Consider the following 14,545-nt stretch of genomic DNA (forward strand, 5'->3'; position numbering starts at 1 on the left):
ATGATGTTTCAGGCATGGGAGCAAGCTAGTCAAAGTGAAGAGGGTGGCGAGGAAAATGAAACCCTCAAAATCTGCATCAGTGTTGGTGCTTAACACCAGGAAATGGGCCAAGAGGGCTCGATTTCCCCTTCATCCGCATACGCATCGGATGATATAAGAACTAAATCTGGATATTATGACGTTTAAGCGGCGTAATGATTGGCCTCCCTCGCCCTCAGCCTGTCTCCAGCAGGTTGGGATACGCACCAAGATAAACAGGGTTTGGCTAGTATAGGCTCACTTTGGTGCCTCAGCCGCCCACGTCCTCGTCCCTATGAGCAGTGTGATGGAGATGTTCCCACAGATCTCAACTGACAACTCGTCCCATGGATGGAGAACTAAGCAGAGCGTATTTCCTCTGCCTGCTCTGTATCTATTGTGTTGAAAATGTTTACCCTAAACAAAGTATGGTCCATTGAAAGTGTGTTGAAAGATCTGTAATGGCAGAGTAGTGTTATAAAATCTTTTTTTTATTTTTTTATTTTTTTAAAATTTTGAATCAATTGAAGATACTTCCTGCTTGGCTTGATTTGCTTTGTCAGTTTTTTGCCTACACACCTACACATGTTTTGTTTATACAAATACTGAAGTAGGCTATTTCACATGTAAACACTGTGGTTTATGTTAAAGACATTCCACTGTTAGAGATACATCCCTCACTTCATATGCATTCAGTGACATTTAAGTGGTGACATCAAAAGAAAATAACAGGAAACAAAAGGGAAGATGGAAAAGAAAGAAATAAGCATGCAGACATCACAACAACTGTTGAGATGTGAGGAGTAAACTGGGTGGTTATTGATTGCAATGCATGCATGTTTGCATACACAGTAGACCTGTGTGTGGCAGTGAGTTACAGCATGTCAAGTGTGCTGTGCTGATATGCATGAGGGTTGGAGGAGGGCAGAGTACGACAATGACAAGGTGACACATGAGCTTCACAGATGGCTGAAAAGGGAGGACACATAACACTGATGATCGTTATTATGGTTCTTACTGTCACTTTATTACTGCGTCTATTATCTAATAATGATAATAATTATTATGATGACACTGTGTTGACGTCAGTGGTGGTTTTCAACGCTGATGTAGCTCATACAGCGTTTCCACATGCACATAGTGCCATCTGCTGGCTCAGCACAGCTAGTTCAGCCAACCCCTCCTCCATAAAAGAGCACGAAACAGATGTCTTTGTTGTTCTGTATAATTAGATTTTCATCTTGGAGCAAGGTTCAAGGTCTGCTCCAGGCATCACCCACCGGCCCTGCTGATGTGCATCAACAAGAACGAACAGAGCTCGTATCGACCTGACTAATACTACTCTGGAGAGACAGACATAAAATGGACTTTCGCCATTTAACTCAAAGTGATAAACTGCATATTTGTTGTTTTCAAAGAACAGATCTCATAACTAAATTGAGTATGTTTTGTCTCTCCAGGCTGCTGTGGTGCTGCATCAGGCCTCACAGTAGTAGTAGTTTTTTTTGTCTTCAAATTCAGTCAAATTAATGTTGCACACCCAAATCTTGTTTAGATGTTAGTCCAAATAGAGCCTACAGTTCTGAATATGTAAAAATAACTATGTAACATTCTGTGGAAACAAACAAACAAAAAAACATTACCAAAACTCTCATTTTGTTATACTGCCAAGGTACAGCACTCCTGCTAATGGACAGACATTGCAGACTTCCTGTTCCTCTCACTTTTACTGTAGATGTCCACTGGGCCAGGACTAACTTCTATAGGCAGCCATTATTCCAAATCCTGAGCTGTCACATAGTTAATTATCTTCTTTCTGTGGCTTTGTTGCTTTGTTTTACTCTTAATAGTTACTGTAAGGGGTCTCTCATTTTTACCTTTTCTCATTTTAGTCATCCAGATGTCAGACACAACTACAGTGTATGTGTATTTTTATATTACAGATTTACTAAAGAAAGTTTTGTTTTAATTGGTCAGTTTACCAAAACACAACTTGATAGGCATCAGCATGAATCTCACATCAGTGAAATGATGGAACCACATCTTTATTCATATTTTATCTGTACAGAAGAAAAAAAACATTAGTCACCAGATCATGCAAAGCAAATAAAAACACAATACAAAACAAAGAATATACTGTACCATAAATATAGCGCCTCAAAAAAATAAATAAATCAGTCAATATATTACAAAAAATAAACTCCTGAGATGACACGTACATACATACAAATACAATATGTTTTAATTTACTTGCAACATAGCACTCATGATGGATAAGCAGACAGGTTGATATGGAGTTCTTAGGTGCTGAGATTTTTTTTTTGTTTTCCATTTGTACACACATGGACTTGAAATGCAGCAGCTCAACTGAAAATAACCAGTCAAGGTTGAACATGGGTTAATTCCAGGTTGCTTTAAATCGAGTCCTATATAACAAATAGGATTAGTCCCAAAAACCGTGACTTTAATATGGCATGTTGACCTGAAACCCAGCGTCTGACTGCAGTAAAGAGCAACCTGGAAAGTTACCACTGAAAGGAATCTTAAAGGGAATGTAGGAATAAGGTATTGAACAGATACACACATCCTGTATGTATAATCATATTCATATGTATAATAGGATGACAGCGCTCAACAGTCACGTTGAGGTGTTATTGCACTACTGTCTCAATGTCTTTTTATGAGAATAATCAACAAATTACAATACTGTTGATAGATCTACACAGAGGTGAAACAGGAAATCACCAGTCACATTGACAGACATGTGTTACTGTTTGAAATGCATTCATTTACTCTTGTAGGATTGATTTACTCGGTCTGAGGTAAATGAATGGATTTTGAGCTGTAATCGACCCAGGTCTGCACAACTAACGAACGTAGCTGTGAATTGAAAACATGTTCACAATAAGGCTACAACATCTAGAGAGAAAGAGAGAGAGAGATAGAGAGATAAGAGAGAGAGATAGGCAGCGGAGGGCAAAACTCAACACCGATAGGTCGTCCTTCTGCTCCACTAAAGTCACACCGAACCACCTGGAGGAGCCATGCATATCAACTCAACACGGATGAACACACACATATTTCCAACTCCCTCACACGACAATGAACTCGTAGCTCACAAAAAAGGGGGGCAGCGATGAAGACCACCTGCATTTACACAGGAACAAATCTTTAAAGATGTAGTTTTTTTTTTCTTCTTTTACTCACATACGTTCACTTACTGACAAAAAAACACTCACAGTGAGGGGAAACCATCCAATGTCAAATCTTCATCTTTTAAAATGTGTATAAATCCAACCACTGAGTGAAAGAGTTATGTCACTGACAAAAGCTAATTGAAAAGTGTGACCGGATTTTTAAATATATTTTTTTTAAATATTAGCTTCTCTCCCTTTATAGTTATATATAGTTGTTTGGTTTTTATTTTCTGTATATATAGTGTATGTACATCACATCTGTTGTCTTGAATATAATACTTTTCATATACTTTCATATATTTCTGAAAGTGTGCTCTGGGAAAAATAAAGATTTTTTAAAATTCTATTCTATCTTTTCTCTTCTGTATCATTGACGTAACTCCTTCAGTCCGATTAGCCCGCCACAGCTTCATTCACTGCAACGTCCTACCCAGCAGGCCTCACTGTTACTCATACAGAGGAGCTGAAAGTGGAGGAGGGACGGGAGGGAATACAGTACAGTTAACACACAAAGTTTAATCTCAGACTGGTTCACATTTAAATGTCAATCGAGTCATCACTGGCCAAAGGTAAAAGGTGGGGCCAGAATCAACAAGGGCCTGACTATAGGGATCCTGCTGCGTCTAGTCAGAGAAAAGGCTGGCGAAGGACTTTCGGAGATTGCGAATGGTCTCTGCCTTTGCCTCTTCCTGGCCGTCGCCTCCCCCAGAGCTTGAGACGCCGCGGAAGAAAGAAGAATCGCTGAAAGCGTTGAAGGCATTGGTCAGGGACTGGGACTTACTGGGAAGTGGGAAAAAGAGAGGGAGGAGAACAAGGGAGTGAGGAGGGGATGGGATGATGGGATAAAAGAGGTGTAGAGGAAGGGAAAAGAGGAGTGTATGAATATTAACAGCATTTGTGAGGGGGTAAGTGGGGAGCAAAGACAGACTGGGAAATGCTTAAGAGGGCACATACACAATATATATATATTTTTTTTACAACAGTCCTTAATTGCATTTATTGTATTCAGTATATTTTATCCTATTCTAAAGCCTGAAAAAGCTGAAGCTACTGTAGACGTCTTATATGCATGGCATTTTCCATTTTTTTCATGTATTGTCCCTGTTAAATAAACATTAAAATAAAATAATAAAAACTGTAACAGATAAATAATTTCAGCCAGACAGGACTGTCACATTAAAAGACATTTTATCACATTGATACTAAAGTTTAAATCCTGTGGATGAGTGTGTTATCTCTCTATAGCAGGAAATAATTGTTTTTTGTTTCCTAATCAAAGTATGGCCCACTGACATGTATGTCTTTGCATTATCAACAGGGCGTTGATAATATGGCTCTTACTTCAGCAGAGGATGGCTCTTTTGCTGGGATGCTGGCTGCTCTTCCCCGGGGGCCTGGGCCTCATCGGGGGCCGCAGCTGCTTCAGCTGGGGCCGACTCAGGGTTTGGAGAGGGAGAGGGAGAGGCCGGCTTGGCCTGGGGCTGAGCCTTAGCCGGAGACTGGACATTAGTCGGGGACTGGCTGGCTTTGACCGGGGACTGGACCTGTGCCGGGGCCGGGGCTGGGGCCGAGGCGGCGTCTGAGGTGGGAGCGGGCGCTGAGGCCTGGGCAGTGAGCTGGGGTTTGGGTGAGGCTTTGGGAGGAGGCGGGGTTTGGGGCTTTGGCTGGAGCTGCGGTTTTGAATTCCTGCGCATAGGTGGGATGGGCTTTGCGGGTGGTGTGGGTTTGGGGGGCAGATCTTTTGGTTTACCAGGAGCTGGGGATGGGGGGCCCTGGGACTGGGGCTTGGGCTGCTCTGTTGTAGGAGCTGAAGCTGAGGGAGCAGGTGAGGCTGGGGCTGGGGCTGGGGCTGGGGCTGGGGCTGGGGCTGGGGCTGGGGCTGGGGCTGGGGCTGGGGCTGGGGCTGGAGCTGTGCTGGCTGCTGCTGCTGCTGCTGCTGCTGCTTTGGTTGGAGGAGAGACTGGAGCTGCTGCTGCTGCTGCTGCTGCTGCTGCTGCTTTAGCCGGGGATGATGGTGAAGCTTTGGCCGGAGCAGAAGCAGAATCCGGGGCTGACTTTGCGACGGATGGGGCTCTCGTCATCGGGGGAGGCCTCGGCACTGGAGGTTTTGTGACTGAGGCGGCTTTCTGAACTGGGCTTGGCTTCTGAGCCTGAGCTGGTTTCTGAGCTGGACTAGGTTTCTGGGCCGGTCCAGGTTTTGGTACTGGTTCAGATGCTCTCTTGGCTGATGACTCTGATGATGGATCCACACTCTGTGATTTCACTGGTGCACCTGCAAAATGGAGATAAGAGTTATGTTTGATTATTGCCCAAAACTAAAATAAATAACACAGAGGCAGGAACATTAAATAAATAAATCAGCATTATCATTTTATAAATTCAACACCTGTTGTCCAAAGACCAAAGCAGAACATGATACAGACAGTGAGTTAGTGTCTACACATGCCCATTCATAGAAAACCCTAACCAACACCTCTGTCAAGATCAGACTGGGGCGAAGCAGGCTCTGAATGTTTGGACTGCAGTGACCAGCAGAAGGCAACAGATCAACAGTTAAGAGGAAGATATGGCCGCTCGCCACTCATGCCAAGTGTTAGCTGCTTTATGCAACACCGACTCATTTGACCATTAGGAGGTAGTGTGGTGATAAAAAAGAGAGCGGCAGCGAGGGGGAGAGGAAAGAGCAGAGGGATGAGGATGAAAGGAAGTAAACAACCAAAGGAGAAATGACACAACCAAAAAGAGAGTATTGGCAAAAACAGCTCAGTGAGTCAAACACAGGCAGCTAAGCAGCCTATCATGCAACACAAAAGACACTAGTGATTATGCATGCTGGGTAGGAAATGACGAGGCAGGGATGAGTTTCCAGTGGCTGATAATTCACTTTCCTGGATGCAGGATTATGGTTGAGTATGTAAATCATATATTAAAATTTGTTTCATATGTTTTTTTTTGAGGACATCTTGGAAAGTGCATATTCATTTACTGCATGCTTTGCTGCGTACGGAATATTTTGATTTTTTTAATGACATTATACATGATCTCGCATGAGCATTGCAAAACTTTCATGAAAATTCATCCCAGAAGCTCTCAGAGAGTCACTGCTGTCAGGCAGCTCAACGGCAGCGAGTCTTACGTTTTATCACTTTGTCATTAATCATCCCAATTGCTGCTTGGGACTCACGGCACACAGAAATCAAAGAAAATACCATTTGTACAAGCATCATTTTCAAAGGGTGACACAGTAAAAATGCTTGGATCCAAACCATGTACAGTATTACACGTCCACAGTTTGCTTGGATTTATTTCACCACATCTACTTGATTATATACTTAATCTTTTTATATTTATATTCATTTTTATTCAGATGACTGTTTGATCTGAGAAGGCAGTTAAGCCATCCAAGTCAACAAAAAGTCTTTTCTAAAACCAGTGTCCTGCACTGAACAATATCTCTTCACATGAATCAGGAGACATTGGATTATTTTTGTATTAATTTAATGGTCTGGATCTAAGCTAATAAGAAATGAACATGCAGAGAAAGAAAAGGAAGCTTCTTTCTTGTCACAGTTTTCATTTAACACATGAGCGGGTTTTGTAATTGAGGAACAGAGTCTTGTTTTAGGTATTATAACACAGAACACCGAGCAGTTGCTCACAAAACATTCAGATCTTTGTTGCTTGACAGAAGGAAGGGAACTTGTTTATCATGAACTGATCTGCACCATGACAAGGTGCAGGGTTTAAAAGGGATTCAGAAGCCAGGCATTAACCACAGAAATCCAGCTGAGCTGACTAAAACTTTATTTTCACATGACTGAGGAGGAAATTGAAGGTTGTATATTTCTCTCCGTTTAAAGAATGCATAAAAACAAGCAGAGCATCCATCTAGAAACCAGCTTGTGTTTACTGCCACCCAGCAAAAAGCCGCATTGCAGAGCCATTTAGATTCAAACAAATTGAACTGCAATCAGATTTGCACATCTTAACGCCAGAGGCAAATGTTAACAAGAACATTTCCTGTAAAACATTGAAAGCTGGCTCACTAGAACAACCAGCACACAAACACACATATCAAACTCAACACACAGTACAAACATTCAGACACACACATCCATGCAAAACTTAAATACCATCATCCACAATCATTAACTAAACTAACTAAAGCTAACCACTAATTAATTTACAGTGTTAAGCACCGTTTTACCAGAGCTTTTAGTCGGCACATTTAGTTTCAACACACCAGCCTTGAGCACAAATGTCACCACACTAACACACAGGCTATGGCTGCAATTAAAATGAACACACTTGTTAAATTCAGTGCACTTGTTCAAGAGAGGCAGGTTAAAGAGAGACAAGTCGTAGCTTAGGCCTGCTTCTTGTCTTGGACCCAGACTACATACAGTATGTCAACACCACACAGGATACCAGTGGGAAACAACGCGCTGCTGCGCTTTGAATGTGACTGCAACAATTTTGGCCACATTCTTACTGTACATACCGCTCCTTTAAATCCTGTTTAAATGATCAACAAACTGAAATGTAGAAATTACATAGGCTACTGTGATTTTAAGAAGGGATCATGTCCCAGACTTGTCAAAGCTCTATGAAACGGTGAAACTATTGTTTCTACACTTTGATTTTGTATGAATGAAGTAAAAGAGATACAGCTTGTTTACTTTAGAGATGCTGTTAGGCAGATTGTGATACCTTTTAAAAAAAGAACAGCATAAAACGGCATAAAAACAAAAAACACAGAGTTAAAAGCAGGAGCAAAGAAGAATAAAAAAGTCAAATAAAAGAGAATAGATAAAGTTAAGTTCTTAGCTATGCAAACATAAGCTAAGATAACCAGATGCTACAGTAGCTGCAGCTTCACACTGCTCTCAATCCTCTCATCGAACCAAGTGAGTGCATCTCCCAAACTATTCCATTAATTTATATGAAAAATTCAACATGTATGACTGAGCCTGCCTGAGCATCATGCCCATAACACCTGTAATATGGGATAAAGGGTGTTTTTACCAACACTGTTTGTCATAGTCAGAATCCTATAGGTCAACAGACTAAAAAACACCACACACTGGTTCCTCAGATTTTTCCAGTTAATTAACAAAAAACTTTGTCCGGCGAGTTTTTCCACTAAGGGCAGTATGTCACAGAGAAAGCGCCACATTTTTCAAATGCTGGAAACATAATCTCTTAAGATGTCTGAGAGCGAACTGTCCCACCACTGATTCAGAGGGTTTCCTAGACATGCTTTGGCTCTACAGCAGGAACACTTGTATTACAATGGAGAACAGTGTTTAGACAACCTTGGGGTTGAGGGCGCTGGCCTGACGTCCTGTTTGGATCTGCCAGTCCTTCCTTAAGGGCAGCACTCTGGGAGAGAGTGAGGGGGTGGGGGAAAGACAGAAAGAAAGGAAGAAAAACAGAGAAGAGAGTGGGAAAGAAGTGCAATAAGAATCAGCAGCAAACTGTGAAAGGCTACGACTCGATCGTTTTCCTGTATAGATTTACAGCCTCAGATCGTTCTGAGCAATACCTCCTAGAGAACCAGCGTGAATTCATCTCAGCGAGAAATGAAGCAAATGGTGTGTGAGCGTGCGTTACTGTCAATATTTATGTGAAGTTGCCCAATATGAAAACACAGCATGTTTGGCCGTGCACTCAAGTGTGTCGTTCTAGCAGCTTCTACCTGCTGGGGCTGCACAGTCGTTGCCCTCTGGCCTTGAGGGGAGCGAGCAGGTGAACGGGAAGCGCTGGTTGACCTGGTTGCCAGTACTTGGTTCATCTTAGCAGCCACCACGTCTGAGATAAGCTGGCGATCTTCCACCTGGTGATCACCAATCAGCTGCATAGATGAACCCACAACCTGGAGGATGAGGAGAACAGATGATGTGTTAGATAATGTGTGTGTGTTTTTTTTTTTATTGGAAAGACGATATTAACTGGTGTGGTGATAGCTTATCACAGGGTCTATACGACTTTTCGCAAGGTTTCAGTTCATCTAGTTTAATTTCTCTGGATACTGTCTGTGTTGTTACAGCACATATAGTAAATAATATTCATATATTTAAACATATGATAATTCTTAATCTTGTCATGCACTGTGCTGCTAGATGCTTCTGTTACTTTGTCCCATCACATGAGCAGCCTAATAAAATAAAGAAATATGTGTATGTCCTTAAAGGGATAGTTCAACATTTTGACTAATTGGCCCATTGCCATAATCCCTATAGTTTTAGGAGTAGGTTCGTTACCTTTAATTGTCGGTGCAAGCTATTTTTAGAACGGTGGAGCAGAGCCGTGAGTTGCTCAGAGCTACGCTACGGAGGCTCATGGGATTTCTTGGTTTCGCTCATCAAACTCATCAAATACACAATCCAACAACTCCAAAACGCTCTGGTGGACAAGTTGTGACCGGCACATTCATTCCACGCTATGAGATAATAACAGAACGTTACGAGACAGAGTTGTTTTATAGGTAAATTCATGCAAAACTGCTGATGTGCGTTCCCGTCAGGGCAGTTTTTCGGCAAGCAGTCTCTGCATTTGCCTCTAAAACAACTCTGTCTCGTAACATTCCTTCTGTTATTATCTCATAGCGTGGTGAATGAGCAGGTCACAATTTGTCCACCAGAGTGTTTTGGAGTTGTTGGATTGTGTATTTGATGAGTTTGATGAGGGAAACCAAGAAATTCCATTAGCCTCCGTAGCGTAGCTCTGAGCAGCTCATGGCTCTGCTCCGCCGTTCTAAAAATAGCTTGCACCGACAATTAAAGGTAATGAACCTACTCCGATTATGGCAATGGGCCAATTTGCCAAAATGTTGAACTATCCCTTTAAACACACTCTCTCTCACACACACACACACACAGCCTGACAGCCTGTGTCTGCAAAAACATGACAATCATCCTTCTTTCCCCCGCATCCACATCTTTTATCACTGTCGCAGCCAAACTGCTGCAACATAAGATAAGAGATTTATATTTTAGTGCAATCAGCATCCACGTTAATACACATCTTCACTACATCATTATGAAAAAGCGGAGCGACGATCGGTGGGGACGAATCACTGGAGACATTTTTCTCATCTTTTCCACTGTAAGATCTAATCTCAATATTACCAAATATTTGATTCCGACAGTCAGGCTGCGTGGGAGGTGCAACGTGGCTCGGATGCAACAGTGACTGAGTGTTGGTATTACTGTGGCTTGTGCATCATCGTCTTCTACACCCTCTGTTTGCTTCAGGCCGTCACTGGGGTTTGTAATTGTAAAGTAATTTCCCTAACCTCATCTTCCTTGAGTTTCCTGCTCCTGTCAGTCACCTGATCCCCTTTGCTACCTGTCATACTTGTTTACTCTGTAACATAACTCTCAATTCATTAACTCCACACTCCCAGCTCACTTCCAGTAGCAGTTATCTATTTTCTTTTCATGTTGCGTTGGCACTAGTGAACTTGTTTTCCTGTTTTAACTGCAGGCTTGTTTATTGACTTTGAAATGAATCAAACTGTCTTTAACCATAAGTGCAGTAGTGCTGTCTTCATTTTGGTCCAGCTCCTCAGTGCCAGGTACCAGACGTTTGATAAACACGGACCTAGCTTTTTTTTTCATGGATGAGGGGGCTGAGTTGATGGACACCGTTGAGTAGCTCTGTAATTACTGCCAAAATGCATTGAGTGAAGAGCAGTGAGAAGCGGCTTCCTCTATAGCACTCCAGCTTGTGTCCTACAAACCCAGGTTTGTCAAGATGCTCCCTGAGCTGGCAGAAATATTGGCCACTCAATCCTCTGGCCAAAGTAGTCTGCTGCAGTTCCTGAGTATTTCTTCCTTCCACTTCCTGCTTGATTACTTCCTGCCCTGTCCTTTTTTTCTCCACTATCTGCCTGCTCACTCCTTTGTAGCTTTCTATCTGCCCTTTGGATGTCTCTTGGATTACTCTTCCGCAAGCTGTCCTCTCAACCTCAAAGTGTGAAGTCTCTGAGCCAGTGTTAATTTCATTGACAAAGACTATGGCAAAAAATATTCATCATTTTTCATGGACGAAAACTAAATAAAAAGTCAGCTATCAATCTATCAAATCTATCAATCTATCAAAGCCACTAATGAATCTCTACTTGCCAATTAGCTCAGAGCAACGGATGTTATGTTCTCTGGCAGACACTTGTTTCCCTCACTCTGCATGTTTGCTCAGTTGTTTTTCTGTTTTTGTTTTATCATACCACATCTATTTCGTTCACCTGAAAGTGAAATAAAGAGAAAAAAGGGAGAACCATTTTTGGTTGTTTTCCTTCTTTTTATGCGTACTGTAAAAATACTTTGTGCTTTACTTGTACTTTTGATACTTAAGTGTATTTAATATGAGCTACTTTAAGACTTTTACTCAAGTGATTTTCTTATGGGTGACTTTAACTTTTACCAAAGTCATTTTCAGTTATGGTATTTGTACTTTTACTTAGTTATTTTTACTTACGTACTTTATACACCTCTACAATTGAATCAGATGACAACCCTCAACTGCCACGTCCACCTCCAGGCTGATGAGAGGGTCGTCACAGTGCACAATGCAGTTAAACTAAACTAGCCTGTGCATGAACCAGAATCCGTCTGAGCCCCAGAACCCGTCTCTGCTTCTCCACCTGTGTCTGTTACAGTTTTGTTCCACTCATCCTCCCTTGTCTGTTTCGTTCAATTTGCCTCTATTGAACTTGTTTCTTCGCAGCCCAGGAACTGCTCCTGGCTAATGTCACTGCAGCGCAGCTCTATATTACAACCTCCAGCAATAAGGATTGCCTGTCCACTCATGACCTGTTTCTCCAGATTTAACTCCACCAGCTGCGTCTCGCTGTCTGCGTTTGGGTCCTGCTTTCTGTTGCCTACAGCTACATCTGAGAAAGGTGGGTAGATGCTATTCCACTGCACAGTGACATTTTCTCAATCTTGCGGTTGTATTCTTTGCCAGTCTTTGTATTTATGTTGATGCAATCTCCTACTTGCCCACTCGCCTCGCCCACTCTTTGTGTTTTCAGAACTGATGACTGGGGGTGTTTGGACCTTTTTCATACTGAGGCGCAACCACTAAATGTCACAGTGTTCAATTTTTAGGAAACATATTATTGTGGCAAAGAGCACTTTTTGCATTAATATGCAATTGATAACCAATGTGGTCATGACTCCAAGACTAAAGACTTGGAGACATGAAATCAATATGCTAAAACTGTTGGAAAGACAGAGTGAAAGACTAAATACAGAGAGACTAAAGCTGGAAAGACTCAAATTCAGTCTTTTTCAACTTTGAATTATCAAACTCATGATGTGTATTCAGGTTGGGTTCAATCAGTTCATTCCCAGACAGACTATCCAAGGCTCTTGCAGTGCAAATTAGGCCAGACAGGCTAAATTTAAGACTCAAAGACCTTATTAGTGCTCTTATGAATCACAACTCCCACAGGCTGATGTCAACATGGTGAAGTATTTCAGACAAAAGGCGGGAGTCAATAAATGCAGAGATAAAAACAGTTACTGCCTTGTCAGCTGTTCCTTTAACATCTTTTGAATTTATTTCCTCCGCACCCCCTCACTCCCTCCCTCACATCTTCACATGTTCTCACCTCGGTGATGTAGTCATTACCATCTTTGCCACAGATGGCTTTGACAGCGCAGATATCGAGCCCTCCGAAGATCTCGGAGCAGGTATCAACCCACAGCTTATACCTGTCACAGAGAGAAGCAGAGTTGACATCTTGACTGCATAAAAGTTAGAATTTGTTTACAGGAAACTACAAAAAAAACCCAACAACAACCCATAAGCTACTATGTACAATAACTTTCTTGAAGGTATGAAAGTGCACTTGAGGTGAGTTGGGTTGTGACTTTGCTGTATGAAACACAAATTACAAGAACTTTCTTGCCTTACACCATCCTCTGTGGATTGAAAATGCTGTATATTCTGTTCTTGCAAACAACTTTGTCCATAATATTGACTTTTAACCCGACAGTAAACCAGTTATAGAACTTCTGTAGCTCCAGGCTAGGTGGGCTATAGCTGATAATTAAGGTGCCGCTGCTGCTGTCTGTATGGAGACCCATTGACTTGATATCTAGAAAACTGTCTAAAATCAAACAAAGGCCAAACACAGATCAATACCGACCTGAAGGAAAATGGAACACTAATACTTCTCTCTGCAGTGTCGGTTCACCCAACAGTTGTTTTAAGTTTTAAAGTATCTGTGCTGTTCTCTGTTACTACTGTAGTTACCACTGAATAAATCTGATTATTTTGTATGTCTTGCATTATGGGAGTTAACCAATGTAATGATATTATACAAAACTGACTAATGGTCAAGCGGTTAAGGAGCATGTCTAATGTTGTTAATGCCCAATGCAGTGATCGCCGTGTCAATCCATACTGCGTGTCATTCCCCCAGTCTCTGTCTCCACTGTCCTGTCTCTCGCTACTATCAGTTAAAGGGATAGTTCAACATTTTGGCAAATTGCCATAATCCCTTTAGTTTTAGGAGTAGGTTCGTAACCTTTAATTGTTGGTGCAATCTGTTTTTAGAACGGCGGAGCAGAGCCGCAAGCTAATGGGATTTCTTGGTTTCCCTCATCGAACTCATCAAATACACAATCCAACAATTCCAAAATGCTCTTGTGGACAAGTTGTGACATGCACATTCACCACACTATGAGATAATAATGGAACATCACGAAACTGAGTTGTTTTCGAGATAAATTCATGCAAAACTGCTGATGCGCGTTCCTGTCGGGGGCAGTTTTTCAGCAAGCAGTCTCTGCATTTGCCTCGAAAACAACTTTGTCTCGTAACATTCTGTTACAGTATTATCTCATAGCGTGGCGAATGTGCAGGTCACAACTTGTCCACCAGAGCGTTTTGGAGTTATTGGATTGTGAGTTTGATGAGTTTGATGAGGGAAACCAAGAAATTCCATGAGTCTCCGTAACATACAGTAGCTCTGAGCAGCTCACGGCTCTGCTCCGCCGTTCTAAAAATAGCTTGCACTGACCCACCCCCCCGAAAAACAAACAAACAAAAAAAAACAAAAACATCTATCTAACTATATTTTCATGTATTAAAGTTTGCACTATGCATCTACAGATGGTGATGCAGCAACTGCAGTACACACAATCATACTCTAGGTGTGTCTTGTAACACTGATGATGACTCTGTTACACATGTGTCTCAGGAAGCCATGCCCCGGAGCCGCATGCATTATAAATGTCAGAAATAACACCCTGTTCTCCCTGCTGTGACATGTCAAGGCGCACACTTTGAAAGTCTGAATCAGGAGTTCAGCCATG

General features: G+C 41.9%; 1 protein-coding gene across 1 annotated transcript in view; it reads right to left on the minus strand.

Moving 5' to 3' along the window:
• Positions 1 to 2,047: 2,047 nt before the first annotated feature.
• Positions 2,048 to 14,545, minus strand: part of syn2b (synapsin IIb) — a 91,452-nt gene continuing 78,954 nt past the window's right edge. The window contains exons 9-13 of the mRNA XM_085777522.1: positions 12,835 to 12,937; positions 8,914 to 9,090; positions 8,531 to 8,597; positions 4,557 to 5,487; positions 2,048 to 3,995 (exon numbers count right to left, since the gene is read on the minus strand). Coding sequence (XP_085633648.1) covers positions 3,839 to 3,995; positions 4,557 to 5,487; positions 8,531 to 8,597; positions 8,914 to 9,090; positions 12,835 to 12,937 — 1,435 coding nt within the window. The 3' untranslated portion in view covers positions 2,048 to 3,838. The remainder of the gene's footprint in view (positions 3,996 to 4,556; positions 5,488 to 8,530; positions 8,598 to 8,913; positions 9,091 to 12,834; positions 12,938 to 14,545) is intronic.

This window comes from Trachurus japonicus, chromosome 5 (assembly GCF_045865225.1).
Source record: "Trachurus japonicus isolate A0001 chromosome 5, Traja_1.0".
NCBI classification, from domain to species: domain Eukaryota; kingdom Metazoa; phylum Chordata; class Actinopteri; order Carangiformes; family Carangidae; genus Trachurus; species Trachurus japonicus.